The sequence below is a fragment of the Diachasmimorpha longicaudata genome, chromosome 5 (genome assembly GCF_034640455.1).
Source record: "Diachasmimorpha longicaudata isolate KC_UGA_2023 chromosome 5, iyDiaLong2, whole genome shotgun sequence".
In the NCBI taxonomy this organism is placed as follows: Eukaryota; Metazoa; Arthropoda; class Insecta; order Hymenoptera; family Braconidae; genus Diachasmimorpha; species Diachasmimorpha longicaudata.
Window position 1 is genome coordinate 9,822,003 of NC_087229.1, and position 15,788 is coordinate 9,837,790.

General features: G+C 39.1%; 4 protein-coding genes across 7 annotated transcripts; 2 read left to right on the plus strand and 2 right to left on the minus strand.

Annotated features, from left to right (window-relative positions):
- Positions 1–166: 166 nt before the first annotated feature.
- On the minus strand, positions 167–6,631 carry LOC135162276 (protein lifeguard 1). Of its 4 annotated transcripts, none has more exons than XM_064120534.1 (5): positions 6,477–6,631; positions 4,302–4,367; positions 3,872–3,946; positions 2,884–3,338; positions 167–2,756 (listed from the first exon to the last, which is right to left on the minus strand). In XM_064120534.1, the coding sequence occupies exons 2-5, from the start codon at positions 4,351–4,353 to the stop codon at positions 2,394–2,396; spliced, it is 945 nt and encodes a 314-aa protein (XP_063976604.1). In that variant the 5' UTR covers positions 4,354–4,367; positions 6,477–6,631; the 3' UTR covers positions 167–2,393. The 4 variants fall into 4 exon arrangements, with proteins under 4 accessions (XP_063976604.1, XP_063976602.1, XP_063976606.1 ...); XM_064120532.1 differs by having other exon boundaries at positions 6,467–6,629; XM_064120536.1 differs by lacking the exon at positions 4,302–4,367.
- Positions 6,632–6,815: 184 nt separating this feature from the next.
- Positions 6,816–9,633, plus strand: LOC135162278 (type 2 phosphatidylinositol 4,5-bisphosphate 4-phosphatase). The gene is made up of 6 exons (XM_064120539.1): positions 6,816–7,306; positions 7,391–7,575; positions 7,977–8,186; positions 8,251–8,391; positions 8,712–8,766; positions 8,838–9,633. The coding sequence occupies exons 1-6, from the start codon at positions 7,222–7,224 to the stop codon at positions 8,921–8,923; spliced, it is 762 nt and encodes a 253-aa protein (XP_063976609.1). The 5' UTR covers positions 6,816–7,221; the 3' UTR covers positions 8,924–9,633.
- A 309-nt stretch (positions 9,634–9,942) lies between these two features.
- Positions 9,943–13,082, plus strand: LOC135162271 (uncharacterized). Its single transcript, XM_064120512.1, has 8 exons — positions 9,943–10,338; positions 10,747–11,247; positions 11,313–11,509; positions 11,675–11,748; positions 11,875–11,986; positions 12,059–12,121; positions 12,289–12,440; positions 12,554–13,082. Exons 1-8 carry the CDS (start codon positions 10,200–10,202, stop codon positions 12,684–12,686), a joined length of 1,371 nt encoding a protein of 456 aa, XP_063976582.1. The 5' UTR covers positions 9,943–10,199; the 3' UTR covers positions 12,687–13,082.
- Positions 13,083–13,555: 473 nt separating this feature from the next.
- LOC135162267 (uncharacterized) lies at positions 13,556–15,738 on the minus strand. The gene is made up of 3 exons (XM_064120508.1): positions 15,278–15,738; positions 14,982–15,193; positions 13,556–14,899 (listed from the first exon to the last, which is right to left on the minus strand). The coding sequence occupies exons 1-3, from the start codon at positions 15,563–15,565 to the stop codon at positions 13,864–13,866; spliced, it is 1,536 nt and encodes a 511-aa protein (XP_063976578.1). The 5' UTR covers positions 15,566–15,738; the 3' UTR covers positions 13,556–13,863.
- Between the last annotated feature and the right edge of the window lie 50 nt (positions 15,739–15,788).

Genomic DNA, 15,788 nt, shown 5'->3' on the forward strand with positions numbered 1-15,788 from the left:
AGATACCTTTCCCTTAAAAAATCCAGTCACGATTGCCGGAATACTGTTAGCTTTGATATACATATTTTAACATTAGGCTGCCCTAAGAAAAGTAATTTGACAAACAAAATATTCGCATTCACTAGACGCTGCTCCTTTGGGGGCTAAATAAACAATAAAAAGTGAATCGTACTTGAATAATAATTTTTATTCACTTCAAGAGTAATCAATGAATACAATAATACAATCAAATCACCTCCGAATTGTCATTCCGCAGTAATTAATACTCCCATCTCTCCTTCATACGTCTCAGCATGATCCACAGGTAAACTCGACAGTGCCAATAACGTAATTATTATTATTATTATCTTATAAATAGTAGGTAATGCGTACTTCTTCACTTTTGATTTTTTGAATAATGCAAAATTTCTCACTTTCCATGTTCTACACCCTCACAGTATGCCTTAATTTAGATTATCAAAATGAATACTTCCAAATACGAGTAAAAAAGGGATTAATAATAAAGGGGCAACAATAATCCAGGATTACGAAGAAGTAGCAGTGCGATATCGATGTAATATTCAATTCATAACAAAAATATGACGTGGAAAATTTAACGAGTCAAACAATTCATTATATCAGCTGTAGAGTCGTAAAACGTTAAATGAAACAACGATTTTTAACATCTTGTTAATTAAGTGTCGAATTACTTCGATAATTAGCGGTTTTCATAGCTGCCGAAAATGTCTGGAGCATTTTCCCCTTAAAGCAACTCATTGTCGAAATAATGGGAAAAAAAGAAGAGGCATCTCCGATTCGTTACGCTTTACTACTCCATATCGATATTATCACATAACAGCTACCTATGGTTCTCCAGTGAATATTGGGAATTAATTATATGAAATAAATTACATTTTTTTCGATATTGACTTACAGACTAGATAAAGCCACTCAATCTAGAACAGATGGTACATCTTGGTAATTTAGAAATTTTAGATGTGAAGTGGTGAAAAGTGATTAAAAATATTAGTATATCTCGGAAACGAGAGGTTTTGGAGCAAACATGTTGGGAGACTTTCATTGCATCTGCTTGAGGGCCCGAAGCATGGACATCAAGTTCTACAACTACTCATCATCGAAATATTCCCGTATCGAACCCCCCAGTTATTGTAGAACTCGAATTTCATTTTGTATCGGATTATCGAAATATCAGACGAGTTTCTCCGTAGTTAGAAATGATGGGAAGGTTGTAGCTGCCTTCATAGTATGTGTAATCATTGTAAATACGTCCTGAGATATTTTTGTAGCTGATTAAATTTTTAATGGTAAAAATCTGACGCTATTTTCTTAATAATTTCATCCTCAACAGATGAAACATTCTTTACTCTTGTATTCCATCCCTTTTTACCACTTCACCACTGAAACACGGTCTTGAATCTTGATTGCTTGAATAATCAAGGGTCTTGTTCGCGAATAATCACGTAGACGGGAATTATCAGGTAATACAACATGAAAAATATCATTCCACATCGAAACACTTATCGTAATTCATGGATTTAATACTTCTCTTTAATCTTTAAATCCCAAATCAATCAAGAAGTTATTGTTTTCTTCATTTATGCGGACGAAAAAAATTACATATAAAAACTTAGACAGTTTGTGAGAAAATTCTATAAACTGAATGTAAATCTTTGGCTAATTCTACTAAAAAAAATCCCAGTTTATCTGCGCGCGCTTTGTTTGAACAGGAATGTTCGATAAAAAAAATATTCCACAGACAAAAGTCCATAGAATCTGTCCTTTCTATATAATTCATACTATTGATATATTTTCCATAACAATTCCACGGCTCAAATTTTTTAATGTTCGATTTTTTTCAATGGACAGAGAAAAAACTTAGTAGAAACACTTGGTAAATTTATGTCAAGGAATTTTTATAGAAAAGTTTAAATATTTTAATCTCGGTCTAAATTGCGTAGAAAAATAATCGGCTGGCCTTGTTTAATTGACATAAACATTCTTCGACTTAAATTTTTCCATTTTTTAAATGGCATCGTTCAAATAAGAGAAGAATCGTATCTAAAAATCTGGAAAAATCAATATTAATGTACCTGTAGGGCATATCAATAGCCGAACTAGCATAAAAAGAATCTCATGTTTTCTAAAGAATCAATTTCCTTGAACATTTTTTAAAATTATAAGTCGCAGTAAACTAGGAGTTTTCTTCCATAAATCGCCCGAAAACTAGTGGAATTAAAAAAAACGCCATAGAATTTTCCGTCCAATAATCTAGGTTTTTTCTCATGAAATTTATTTCCTCCATGGCGAGAAATAAACGAACTTGTTCCTTCCTGTCAGTACATTATGAAATCCTTACAATTTCATCAGTTCATATAATCATCCCAAGATGGTTATTAATCGCGTGAAGAGCCAATGATCGCGAGAACATACATGAAGATATTGACAACATCGAGGTACAGATTGAGTGCTGCGAAAATGTACTCCTCGGGGGAGACCGAGTACTTGTGCTTGCCTCCAAGCATCATCTGGGTGTCGTAGATGAGATAAAAGGAGAACAGGAGGGCACCTAGAGACGCGTAGACGAGGTGCATTACTTTGCTTCCATCAATGAAGGTGACAATTATGCCGAAGAGCATGAGGACTACTAGGGCGACGAAGAGTACGGTGTGACAGCCGGTGAAGTCGTACTTCGTTTGGAAAGCGAATAGTGTCAGGGCTAAGCATACAGCTGCTGTGATTCCTGCTGCCATAAGTACCTGAAGTATCAAAATTGTCGGTCGAATAAAAAAATAGAATTGATTTTTTCCCAATCGTGATATCCAGTATTATGAAATTGCATGCAAAACCCCAATAATCACTGATAATCCAAAAAAATATACGAACCGCATCAGCGTTGTAGCTGGAGGCTACGGTGGCCAATAGAATCGCCTCAGCGACGGTAAAAATGAAGAGAAAGATAAAATTCATGGGAGCTTTGCGCCTGACGTTAGTGCAGCAGGCCATGACGATGATAAGGACAATCGTGATGATAAATACGCTCCAGAAGACGGCAGGATGGGAGTGCACGAATCTTCTCGTTGGTGCATGATACATAAACCATGAAATCGCAGCAGCTGTTATTAACAGCTGCACCATGAGGATGGAGTAGACTTTTCTGATGAAGCCATTTCGAATGGTTTTTTCGGAAAAACCGAAGCCCTTTATTTCATCCTGCATAGGATCCTCAGCGTAGCCAGAACCGTACATTCCGGTGCCGGGTGGTGGCCCCCCGAAAGGAGCTGCTGTGGGTGGCGGTGGTGGTCCTTGACCGTAACCTCCGGGAGGAACAAAGCCAGGAGCTGTAAAGTATTAATATATGTTTTTACTGCTGTTGCTAAGAGGTTTTTAATCATTATTATTCTTGGTACCCCCTAGGGGACAAGTAAATCGGCGTAAAAAAATTATAAAATGTAAAATTTTCATTCACAAACTGTCAGAGTTTCCAGAACTATCGGGATATTTTTTTTTCTTTTCCGCCAGCAACGAGGAGCGACTTAGAGAGAAATCATTCAATAACAATACGGTGATACTTCGAGAATTCCAATAAAAATCACGAGAAAAGAATGAAAAGTGCGGAACACTGTGTGAAAATTACGTAACTCGCTGCGTATCATTTGCGCAGCATTTGGCACTTGTTACTGGAGCTTCTGCAATTGTTATCCGTCTATTTTTTCAGTTGCAAATGACAGAATGGCCATGTAATTTTTATTAAACATTTTCTCTCGGTGCAGATTTCGAATTTGGTCCCAGGAAAACAATCGACTCTCCAAATTTCATTTCCGCCAAGTGAAGTTTCATTTTTGATAATAAATGATAAAAATTATGGACTCACCTGGAGGAGGTGGATATCCCTGATTGAAATCCCCTCCTGGTGGTGGATAACCGGGTTGCGGCGGGTACGGATAGCCTGAATGGAAACAGAAAGCGTTGAAATAAGTGTTAGACAGCAGATACGCCCGATTTGTAAGATAAGATTAAACGCAAATGATCTCATTACTCATGATTACGCACAGTCGTGCCGCCAACGTTTTATAGATATTTCTACGGATCACTGAATTGCACTCTGAAGCCGATTTCAAACTAACTATTCAAATTATTTAAATGTGCCTAGCTGCAGCGGCCGGTGCATCTATGCATATTAGAAATACCACATGCCCGTTCTTTAATCACGTTAGAATGTCGTGACGAGTGTCAACAGAAATGTGTATTCACTGCATATTTTTTTCTGGTCTTTTGAATAAAACTTAAACAAAGATTAAAACCTTGTTGGCCTGGATAGTATCCTGGATTTGGTGGCTGCTGCCAGTTGGACATCTTTCTGATTTATACTGAAAAATAATGCCTGCTGTTATCACCTTTATTTCAAACAAAAAACAACGGTTATGAGTGGTGAATGTGAATTCGGTGTAACACAGATAAAAATCGGAGGACTGGAGGCTCAACGATTCCGTTATAAAATCTAGCTAATTGGAATTTTCAAAATTCAATTGGATCTCTATGGAACTTCAAATCAATCAATTGTCAAACATGGAAATAGAATTTGTCCATAGAATTGTAGTGAAATTCCAAAAAAAATTCTCATCCATTTATAGGAAAAATTCCAGGGAAAATTTTTTAAATTGATATCACGACCGCAAATCCCTAAAATGCGTTTCGATCGCAAATTATCGCAGTATGTTTCCGCCGCAAATAGTGCCAACAAAGTTCACAGAAGCCGCACATGCGCCTGAAGATTGCACGTTACTCCGATTAGATGCGAGCTAATTAGGGATTTATTTTCATTTGTTCTAAGGTGACCAGTGTTCATAAGGCAAAATAAGCGCATATCCAGGATATAATTATATTAATGGATGACTCAAGTGTGTCTGACTACCTTGATAAGGGAGGAACAACACAGGGGGCATCGATCGATCAGAGATCATAAAAAAAAACAAACTGAACCGATCTACAGATGTTATCGATAATTCGAACGAAGTCGTCAATTGGTTCGAGTTGACTCAACTCGTTGTTTAATTTTCGACAGATATATCAGAATTTAAGACACTCCTTTTGCTGACCTTTCTTGAAGTCGTTTTCTTGTTCTCTGAAGTGGTTCGTTATCAACTTGCTATAATTCAAGTACCACTGGAATGAAAAATAATCCGAATGTTTTTTTCTGTTACTATTTTTATCACATCTAGACTGATATGATTCTCTCATTACACGCCCAGTTTCAGTGATGACGTCATTCTTCCGTGGATTTATGAATTATGGAAACATCGTTGTTACCACTTAACTAATTAATAATAATATCACAGGAAAACCGGGAGAATTTCACAGACAAGAAAATTTGGACTTCACTCAGCAGATATGGAGTGGAAAGCTTGCAGTCTTCCCTTCTCTTCTCAAAATCTGCAAACGGTTTTCATTCATTATTCCCACGATCACCACATGTCACTCGCATGGTTTTTTCTTCGACTGTTATTCCCATTTAGACGCGGTGACTCATCCAGTCTCAGTCACATAAAATATTTTATTATCGGTTTTCAGCCCCGATTACACACGTGGTTGAAGGACCTGATTGCGTAAGATTACCCGGAATTCGAGGGGATCTGTGTACGCGACTGATAAAAAATATCTCTGAACAGTAGGAAACATGGAGAGGTGCCTTTTGTGGGGTTATCACATCCCGAAAAAAGTTACTCTACTAATTGGCAGTTGAACTAAAGAATTGTTATTCATTACGATTATGAACTGGCGACCTCGATGCACAACAATCCATCGATAATGAATTAATTATCTCAAGATTGCTGTGACTGTTAATGAACTCCTTCACGAAACGAAGTTTGTCAAATCTCAATCCTGATTTCACAAAGCATTGTATGGTTTTTTAAAATATTTCGAGGACTGCCTCGTTGAAAATGAATATCTTGAATGATTCAATGATGTCAAACGTAGCTAAAACCTACAAGTAGACTATAAAATAATGGATTATTAAAATAACGAGGTAACAACTCGGATGACAACAATCAAGACGCTTCAAAAAATATTTTTAACTAGACAAAATTTCCATGAGGTCCTTGTCTGCTGCAAGCATATCTGAAGAAAATATTCAAGACGACAGAAGTCAGTTAAAGTGGGCAATTCATCGATAATAAAGTAATCATTTCAAGCCTAGTGAGATTGTTGATCACGGTCCCTGCCAAGGCAAGCCAGCGTCGACCGTTAATTGCATCAACCGGTAACAACCAATTAGATAATGGCGGTCGTGACAGAATTACGAAATGAAAGGACTTCCCGAGACACAATGCAACTTGATAAATTTTTAATACGATATTTCTCCATGATATGACATTGGTTATTGTTACGTGCCAAATTGATGCGTCATCAAGTACATTCTGGAAGTAACGGCAATCGATGCAGAGGGTGCAGGTATTTGAGGACTTACGTTTGCTCACCGATTCTTAGCGTTCACTTCAATGTTCCTGGATTTTCTGATGGAGAAATACTTCTTGATGAACCACTACACAATGGACTGGACTTAAAAAAATATTATTCTTCGGCACTATTTATTCTATTTGTTTCCGTGAACGCAGGTTCACAGTGATTGAACAATGTGGGGAGAGCTCTTGACGCGAAAGTGGCGACCCTAGAGAGCGGGAAATTCCCAAATTGAGATGATCTCTCGGCGCTTGTATCTTCTTCTCAACGGTTAAAGTTGATTCTATTCAGTTTTTGTTGAGTATTATGGAATTGAAGGTAGGCAGAGACAGTTTACAGAGGTGCAACAAAGGCCTTGATGCCCTGACTCGTGTCCCCTTCCCATCCTGATTTATTTTGGAAAAATTAATAATCTAAAAGACGGCACACCGCTGCCCCGCCTGATCAACAACGCTGACAAGCGCAGAGTTGTCAGATGTCGCTGGCTCACTCTTCGCATCTCCATGGGGTAGACGATTGTAAATACATCCAAAAATATTCACTTTTTGACAGTAGTGAGAAAACAAGAATCGTGATGGCGACGAGGGTAGACTGAGACATTTGCAGGACTGTGTAACCACCGATAATTAATAAATAACTTGGTGAATTGGTTAGGACCACCTCGATCCGAACTAATTGATCGTCTTGGGAGGGATATCCCGGCTGGGTCAACAGAAAGTTGATCGTCACAGAGTGAATCATCAAGCCCTTTTGTTTAACACAATGGGTGATGGTAAAGAGGCCGAGCGCCAACCACTTCTCAAGAATGATAGTGTCACGTACAGCTCCCACAGCAGCGATGTCATTGGTAAGTTGATGATAATTGTGGATGACTGATGATTTCACTTATTCAAGCCAGAGATTTACAATTGATTTTTCTCTGTTAATGGAGACGGTACACAACCTAATGTCAACACAGTATCGCCAATTGGTCCTGATGAGGTGCCCCCACCCTATCAGTCAGCTAATCAGAGTGGCATGCCCATGGTCACCTGCAGGGTTTGTCAGGCTATGATTGATATTTCCGGTAAAAGAGATCAGCATGTCGTCAAGTGCGGTCAGTGCAATGAAGCAACGGTAATGATTGTTATGGTTTATGGATTCTCAGGGGTGGAGTCGTTGGAGATGCAATGGGGGTCAGGGGGTTGTTGGCTCTGCAAATTACACAATTCCAATCATTCAAAATGCATTTCACAGCATGAAGAACTACCTTGGAAACGAAAAAAAAATCGCAGAATTTGACTCAACAGGTCTCATGTTACATGGGATCGAAAACATTTACCTCTTTCCTCGGTTAATTATAGCACTTTGGCTAATTATTCATTAGTCAGCACACGAATAATTTCAGGAGCTCTACCATTTTTAAAAAATCCATATTCATAAAATAAATTCAATTCTCATCATCTTTCACACAAGACCAATTCACTTCAGCTTCACCAAAAGTTTAGTTTCCCATTAAATTGATGAATTTTCAATAGCCAATAAGGAATGCTCCACCGGGAAAGAAATACGTCCGATGCCCCTGCAACTGTCTTTTGATCTGCAAGAGTTCATCACAGAGAATTGCCTGTCCCAGGCCCAATTGCAAACGCATAATCAATCTTGCACCTAGTCCTGTTACACCACCAGTGCTGTCAATGCCAGGAATGTGCAGGGTCTGCTGTGCCCACTGTCACGATACTTTCCTGGTAAGTCAATATCAAACGACAACAATGGACATCTGTTCTCATTGTCCCTCTGATTTTGTTGCAGTTCAATACTCTCAACAATGCACTGGCTCGATGTCCCCACTGTCGCAAAGTGTCTTCCGTAGGGCCAGATTTCGCTAAAGGACGGGGAATAATGTTTATTACTATTGGAATCATTGCACTTGTGATTGGAATCGCTGTGACTGTACGTTACATTTTATTTAAGTACTTATCGACCTATTTCCACTTCTCAGTTACTCTTCATCACTTCTTTAACGTTATCGTAATAATTTTTCTATCTTCACCACAATATGAAATATATATCCCAATTTTCAATGGACTTTACATCGCCCAGATGTCGATAAAAATTATCATTCGTTTTTATCAACGAAAAAGATGACAGAAAACAAATTGAAAGATACCTTTTCCTATGAAAGATGAAGAAAAATTTCTTCGCATTAAAAAAAATTGCAGCCATTTTTATCATAAAAAATCTAAGAAACTGACTAAGTAATCTTCTCGAAGGTTGGCACATATTCGCTAGTGGGCACCAATGGTGGCATTTACGTGGCGTATGTCGGTGAGTCTCATAAAATGGCCAATAAAATCTCAATCCTACAAAGGAGATTAACACGATATTCTTACCAACAGGTGCATTCTTAGTGGCTCTGCTGTGCCTTGGGAGGAGCCTCTACTACTGTACACTGAAAATTAGTCTAATAGAAGGCCCATTGTAGGAGTAAAACATCCACAACGAAACTATTGCAATGATGCTGATCATGAAAGAGAACGCGACATATACAACTTATTGAAAGAGCAGAGGAAAATACTGATTTTATCTTTGACGTCGTATAAATTTTAGAATTATTCTTTCATGAATTTATTATTAATTGCCGTTTCAAGGTGGGCAGAGGGACAATGCATGGGAAAAAATATTCAATGCATACGTTTATGTCTCGATAACAGCAATGCGATTTCGTGACAATTGCGGTATACATGGAGATGACAGATTTACTCAGTCGATTTTTGCGTTTCTTTCCTCTAATTGGCAACTAATTAAATGGAGAAAGGCATGAGAATGTTTCGATGATTATGACTGGTCCACTGTGACTGTATATAGAGTAATGAGTCGAGGGTGCAACTTCCATGAGAATGTGAAAGATTTTTTTTTCCTGAAGATCCAAAAGAAAATTCCTATTTTTTACGTTTATTATTTGTTTTACTAATTGATGCTATTCTTGCATGAATGGCGGGGGGAGTTGTATTTAATCTGGTGGGAATCCTGATGAGGTCGATGCTGGAACCCACGTGAAATTGCTGAAAATGTTGATATCTTACCATCCGCTCCGTTATTATTGTAATTAACGAGTACTGATGTAATTCATATGTCACTTTACCGAATGGTTAATATTATGGAATAATAAAAATACGTGATTTTATGAGAGGATTCTTGGTTGCAAATTTATTCTGGAGATTGGGTAATCCTTTCATTTTAGGGAATTTAAGACATTACTTAGTCAAGTTTTTTTTTGTAAAAGGTGTTTCATGCAGTAAAGTCAAAATTTGATTCCCGGGCACGGGAATTTTTTAAAAATTTCATCACTGCTTTCTCTAACGTCTAAAAAGAATAAGATTCCAATAACATATCCTGATGAATTCGCAAGTCTTTCTTGTCAATATTTTTTGGTGCGTATACCCTTGAACAAGCAATATAAGTCCTTGCTTCCATCACATCTGCCCCGGAAAGAGGGGAGAGTGCATCTGTGTGAATGCGCATGTACACGCGCCGTCAAAAATAGTTATTCCATCTACGCCAACCTCAAAATACATCTGCATGTGCAACACCGGTTTCGCGATTACTGACGCTAAACCCCAAATAGCAGTAATCACCGGTAATTGGCGAACAAACGTTGCGAACAGACCCGTCAGGAAGGGTTAATTTTGATTGAGTATGTGAGCTGTCTAAATAGAAGCTATAGTTGAAGTTATTGAAGCAGCCAAATCAGCTGAGCGATGGCGAGCAGGCGGGGACGTCGGTCTTCCTCGTCGTCGTCCTCATCCCTCGAGGAATTATCGAAACCCTCGAGAGATCGTACAACTAATACCTCGCGTGAAAATACGTTCAGAATTAGAAACGACAATGATAACCCAGGTGAGCACTCATAAAACGTTGTTTAGGTTAACTTCGACCTTGACAGGACGGTATTGGCAAGATTGTGTAGATGGCAAAATTCTATAGATATAGTTTACGAATTTTTCGCAGTACTTTATGAGGAGATGGTGGGGATAGCTCTAGGTTTTTTGAAAAAATCTATAGATGACATGAACAAATTTTTTGCACCTTCTATAGCTTCTATAAATAGATATATATGTTTATAGTCTTTATTAACTCGGTCTGAGAGATATTGCTAATCATCAATGAGTTTGCAGAGTTTATGACATAAAATCTATAGACCAGGTTATAGACACTTGAGAAACTTTGATAACTCTGTGAAATAAAAATGTTTCTACCCTGTCCACACACCATTCAATCTTGTAAATTACCGGCCATCAACCGCAGATGTCCCAAGACGTTCCTCCGAGGAAAATCCCTTCAGTTTCAAACACTTCCTGAAAAACGACTCGCAGACGAATTATCAATATACCGGCGCAAGGCCAAAGGTCTACACATCAGGACGAAAGATTGGTGAGAGCAGTGGTCTCGATAATGACAGTGTTTACACGAGGAATCCCACGGAACTGCCCGACTTCGTTCAAGATCATCTGGTCATTGAGCAGTGCTACTTGAATCATGACTCAGCGACGTTCGCACAAGCTCTTCCCGATGTCGACAATCTTCCGGATTTCGCCATTAACAGTGTCGAGCAGCGATCCATGTGCCATCGGGCTGAGGGAAAATCGTTGGATAGGGGGGATCTACCATTCGACCTGACGGGGAGCATCGACAGGAGGAAGAGGAGACGCGATCGTCCTGTTCCTAATTCATCGCCACTGGGTAACGGGGAGGGATCAAGGTTTGGGAGGGCTCATGAGGGATCCCCGGTGATGCTGGAACCCATCGGTAAGAGTCACTAGAAATTTAACTGGAGAAAAAATCTAAGTTTGTAATATTTTTTTTCTCCACAGCGTTTCCACTAGATCTACCCCTAAATCAAGAACCAAATGGGCCAGCCAATACATCAGGAATTGCACAACCTGCAGGCGATTCTAGTATACCAAATTCATTACCTGATTTTCTGAGTGATGGGCCGATACGAAATAGAGTGGCACCGCTGCCCGAAGTCTCGGCTGCTTTAAATCCCTCTGAGCCATTGGATAGAAGAGTAATTATTGAATTATAAAAAGAAAATGAGTGGAGTTCCCGTTTCAGTCACTTAAAAAAATTGATAATCGAAAAAGAATGTTGATATTTTTAATTTTTTTCTGTGACAACGATAACCCCGGGGCAAATTGCTGCTAACTGATCTGATTATTTTTTAATGTTCCAGTTGCTTTTGGAAATTGATCACCTCCGGCAGGACCTAGAAATGTCTCGCAGGCAGAACAATGAACAAAATAGACGGTAAATAAAATTGACAAAATTGTCAGAAGAAACAGTTTTATAGAAATATTTTGTTGGATTCCTATTGAAGGGCATTTGTTCGCACGTCCTCTTTTTCTACTTTTACTTTATCTTTCTGGCACGCAGGATACACGTTCTTGAGGCAGAATTGTCCTCGCGAAGAGCAGTGGATCACGAGGAGACAGTGCACTTGGAGAAAGCGATGGAACAGGTGGAGGACAATTTAAAACGCAGTACTGTGAGTTTTAGAATCATAAAAATTAAAAAATACTTCTCGATAGAATTATAATTCTATAAATAATTTTATCAGAGACGAGCAGTGAATGCCGAGAGTACAGTGACAGTATTGAAACAAGAAGTGAAAAAACTGAAGGTAATTTCCGATCATCACAATTCAAATTTGTAAGAATAAGGAACGTCATAAGTTATCTGAATTCCCATTAATTGATTTATCGACGATTAAATTCTGCTCCAATGCTGGTTTTGAAAGAAATATTTTTTTTTATGTAAATGAGAAAATAAATTTGTTTCCGATGTTAGTTGGAAATCCAGACCCTCCAAGGGGAGAATGGAGAGTTGAGAGGAGCCATGGGTGCAAGTTACAGTGATTCCCGAACGAGCAGTGAAAAGAAAATACGGAGACTAGCAGGCGACCTGCGGGATGCTGCGTCATCCGCTCATACTCTTCTCAGGTATTGGATAGCGATATGAATTTTTGCAGATTTTTTTCAGCTTTTAAAAATTGTTTAACAATAGTTATAGAAAATTCATGTGGAAGAATCCAAATGATTGTTATGTTTAACAGGCAATTGATATCGGGGGTCGATAACCTCAAAGTAATCGCCTCAAGCCTGGAGAACGTTGACAGGCTAGAAGACAGTACCAAAGACTTTCTCTTAGACTTCGACGAGGACAACGCCGCTGGCCCGGCCCTCTGAATCCCATAAATCGATGCTAATTTTTCATTAATCTAGATATAACGTGCGCTAAAATCCCCTCCATACCCGTCCCGGAGGCACTAGTGGAATATATTTCCGAAAGCTCCAGAATAAATCTACAAACCGAACACGTCCATCTGTTGTTTTGAAAAAAAAATTCGTAGGATTTTAGAGCTAAATCTATCGTGTAATTATTTATAACTTATTTGTTGTACTTTTTATAATCGTCACTAAACTGTCAGGTTTCACTTTCCATTGGATATTACGATGAATAGTGACGTATGAAAAATTTCAATAGAAAAACCTGACGCTTTTGTTGAGAGATTTTATTTTTTAATAGATTGTGATAAATTTAAAAATAATAAAAAGACGAACAACTAAATTTGGCCATAGAAATTCAATATTTTATAATTATTGAATAATTACCTAGAGAAGGCGCTGGGGTTTTGTATTCAACTTTTTTGCACGTGTTAGGATCTAGTCAGGAAATGAATTGAACTGCATTGACTAGATCGCAGGACTGAGTGGGGCAAAACGAATTTGTTTTTTTAAAGTAGACTAGATATGTACGTTTTGCTATGAACTTTTTCGTGTCGGACGATCAACAGAGATTCCGCCTTTTACATTTGAACTATTTTTTAATGTTTGAAAAAAAATGGTTAATCTTTATCGGTCAATCTGAGGATCTTTGACGTAGGAAGCCGTTTTTGCCTCACGCATCCCACAATATTGATTGCAGGCTATATTTTTTAGTTGATAAATAAAAACCTATAAATTGTCGCTGAAAAATATAAAATTGGATAAACAATGTACATGTGGCTTTTGTTAGATAGAACTCGATGGTGCTATTTAGCAATAGAACAATAAAATTCATGAAATTCATAAATCAACGTTTGTTTTTATAGATTTTCTGTGATTGAAAGTACACGTGGATTTTCAGATCGATGAACTTTCACTATACAAAATAATAACAATTTTTATGGTTAAACTTCCACGTTGAAAAAAATATTCTGGCATTAATCTTTGAGATGTCAATGGTAGAGACATAGAGTGTCATTCATAAAATCGCATTTGAATATTTCAATACACGAGAGATAGTTTCAACAAAATATGGAAAATAAAGATAGATAAATAAAAAAATAAACTCCAGTCACCGTAGCAGAACACTCCAGTGAAGCTACTGAAGCTCATCAAAGATGCTGAGCAAATCAGTCTGCGTCTCAGTGTGACTCGTCTGTATATTCAACCATCGGCACCCACTCATTGAGATATCGCTCTTCTCCCCCTCGTCCTCCCCCTTCACGCCGTCAGCAACCTCCAGCTCCGGCCAGGCTGTCTGCGTCTGAATGTCCGACAGTCCCAGCTCAGACGAGAGAATATCATTACAAGTCTGCGTGCACATATTGCTGTACAAAAGCTGTTCAATATTGTCAAAATGTTCGGTTGTCTGGGTCTCAGTGTTGGAGGAATTCAACAGATTCCCAGCGTCTGCGTCGAAGATGGACTGGGGATAGGGCTTCTCCGTCTGCGTCTCAATACTACTGAATCGATCGCTGAACGTCTCCTCTGTCAGCATCGGATCAGATCGCGATAATCCACTCGTCGCGGGGTAGAAGATCCTCGAGTACGAGGCACCCGGGGACGACATTCTCTCGTCAGCCTTGAACACAGCCTCCATCGCTGGATTCTCATGGTCATAGAAAGTCGTCTGCGTGACGCTGTCGTTGAAGACATCCAGAAGATTCTTACCAGGACTTGTTTGCGTCCCCAGGGTATTCCTCTCCTCCCAGAAGTCCTGGATTCCCACGTCGTGTTGCAGATTGAGCGGGCTGTTGGGGAATAAATTAACGTTTGCGAAGTCGTCCTTGATGTGGAGGCTTCGTCTCGATTTCTTCCCTGACGATGATTTCTTGGAGGAATCGCGAATACTAGGAGTCGTTTGGGTCTCAACGGTTTTTCGGGTCTTTCGGTCCTTAGAGAGGGTGTTGGTTTGGGTCTGACGAGACTCTCGACGTCTGCTGGACTTCGAGGGGCTCAGGGTGCGACGCACTCGACGGAGACAGTCGTCGGTTTGGGTCTCGGCGTTGGTAGTGCTGAGGAGGGTTGACGACAGGGGCTGGGGGGGCTTGTGCGGCAGAATTGAGATGGGCTTTTTTATGAGGGGCATTAGGTGGATTGTGCTGGTGGGAGCTGGGACTTTTGGAGCTTGACGTCTGCAATTGAAGGGAATCAATGTTTTAATAGAATTTCATTGGAAATCCTGACGATCGATTTCAGAAATTCGAAGGAACTTACTTGACTAGATTCCTATATTTCTCATTGACAGAGTGTGAATGTCGTTTTGTGTGAGTGAGGAGGGCCTCATAAGAACTGAAGTTCTTTAGGCAGGTGCAGGTGAACTCAAGCCCACAGACTCTGGAGTGAGCTATTGAAGCTGCTTCTGTTGAAAAACATTTGTCGCACTGACTGCAGGGATATTTTTTCGCTGCGTGAACTTTTAGATAGTGCTGGAATCATAATTTACATTTGACTCAAAGAAAATAGAATCCCAGACCGAATATTCAATAAAAATAATTTAGAAATGTCCATACCTGTTTCAAGTACTTCATAGAGCTGAAATACCTCGCAGAGTCAGGTGAATATATACAAGAAGGCTCGGGGCAGTGGTAACGGATTGACTCCTTTACTGTTTTGTCAAGATTCTTCCTCTGGTGAACCTTCAAATCGTGCAGTCGTAATCGCGGTTCATTCTTGAATACTAGTCCACATTGATTGCACTTGACACTGTTTACAATTACACTAAGTTCCTCTGCAGATGGACAAACCATTTTTGCGAGTCTTAGAAGATTGGCAGTCGTCTCGTCCATGTCTATTCTCATATTTCCAGGTCAACACTAACTGTATACAACTGTCCACTCAAAAAACAAATGAATTGTTTATGATCTACTCCAATATTTGCAGCAATTAGTGCATCTCACGGATCCAATTGTCGAATACAAACACGGACGTCATATTCGTATGTCAATAGCCGACAGATTTATTATTGTTAATGCTTGACCGTAGAAAAAATCCTATAGAAAGTCTAACTCATGCGCATGGTAC

Bases quoted from the DNA above. Each gene is read 5' to 3' on its own strand.
- LOC135162276 (XM_064120534.1), bottom strand. From the start codon at position 4,353: ATGTCCAACTGGCAGCAGCCACCAAATCCAGGATACTATCCAGGCCAA. The intron at 3,947-4,301 runs GTTTTAATCTTT...GTTTCCATTCAG, and splicing joins ATACTATCCAGGCCAACAAG to GCTATCCGTACCCGCCGCAA. The intron at 2,757-2,883 runs GTTCGTATATTT...TTGATACTTCAG, and splicing joins CCAGCTACAACGCTGATGCG to GTACTTATGGCAGCAGGAAT.
- LOC135162278 (XM_064120539.1), top strand. From the start codon at position 7,222: ATGGGTGATGGTAAAGAGGCCGAGCGCCAACCACTTCTCAAGAATGAT. The intron at 8,187-8,250 runs GTAAGTCAATAT...ATTTTGTTGCAG, and splicing joins ACTGTCACGATACTTTCCTG to TTCAATACTCTCAACAATGC. The intron at 8,392-8,711 runs GTACGTTACATT...ATCTTCTCGAAG, and splicing joins TGATTGGAATCGCTGTGACT to GTTGGCACATATTCGCTAGT.
- LOC135162271 (XM_064120512.1), top strand. From the start codon at position 10,200: ATGGCGAGCAGGCGGGGACGTCGGTCTTCCTCGTCGTCGTCCTCATCC. The intron at 10,339-10,746 runs GTGAGCACTCAT...CATCAACCGCAG, and splicing joins AAACGACAATGATAACCCAG to ATGTCCCAAGACGTTCCTCC. The intron at 11,749-11,874 runs GTAAATAAAATT...TCTGGCACGCAG, and splicing joins AACAATGAACAAAATAGACG to GATACACGTTCTTGAGGCAG.
- LOC135162267 (XM_064120508.1), bottom strand. From the start codon at position 15,565: ATGAGAATAGACATGGACGAGACGACTGCCAATCTTCTAAGACTCGCA. The intron at 15,194-15,277 runs GTATGGACATTT...TTATGATTCCAG, and splicing joins CTATGAAGTACTTGAAACAG to CACTATCTAAAAGTTCACGC. The intron at 14,900-14,981 runs GTAAGTTCCTTC...CTTCAATTGCAG, and splicing joins AAATATAGGAATCTAGTCAA to ACGTCAAGCTCCAAAAGTCC.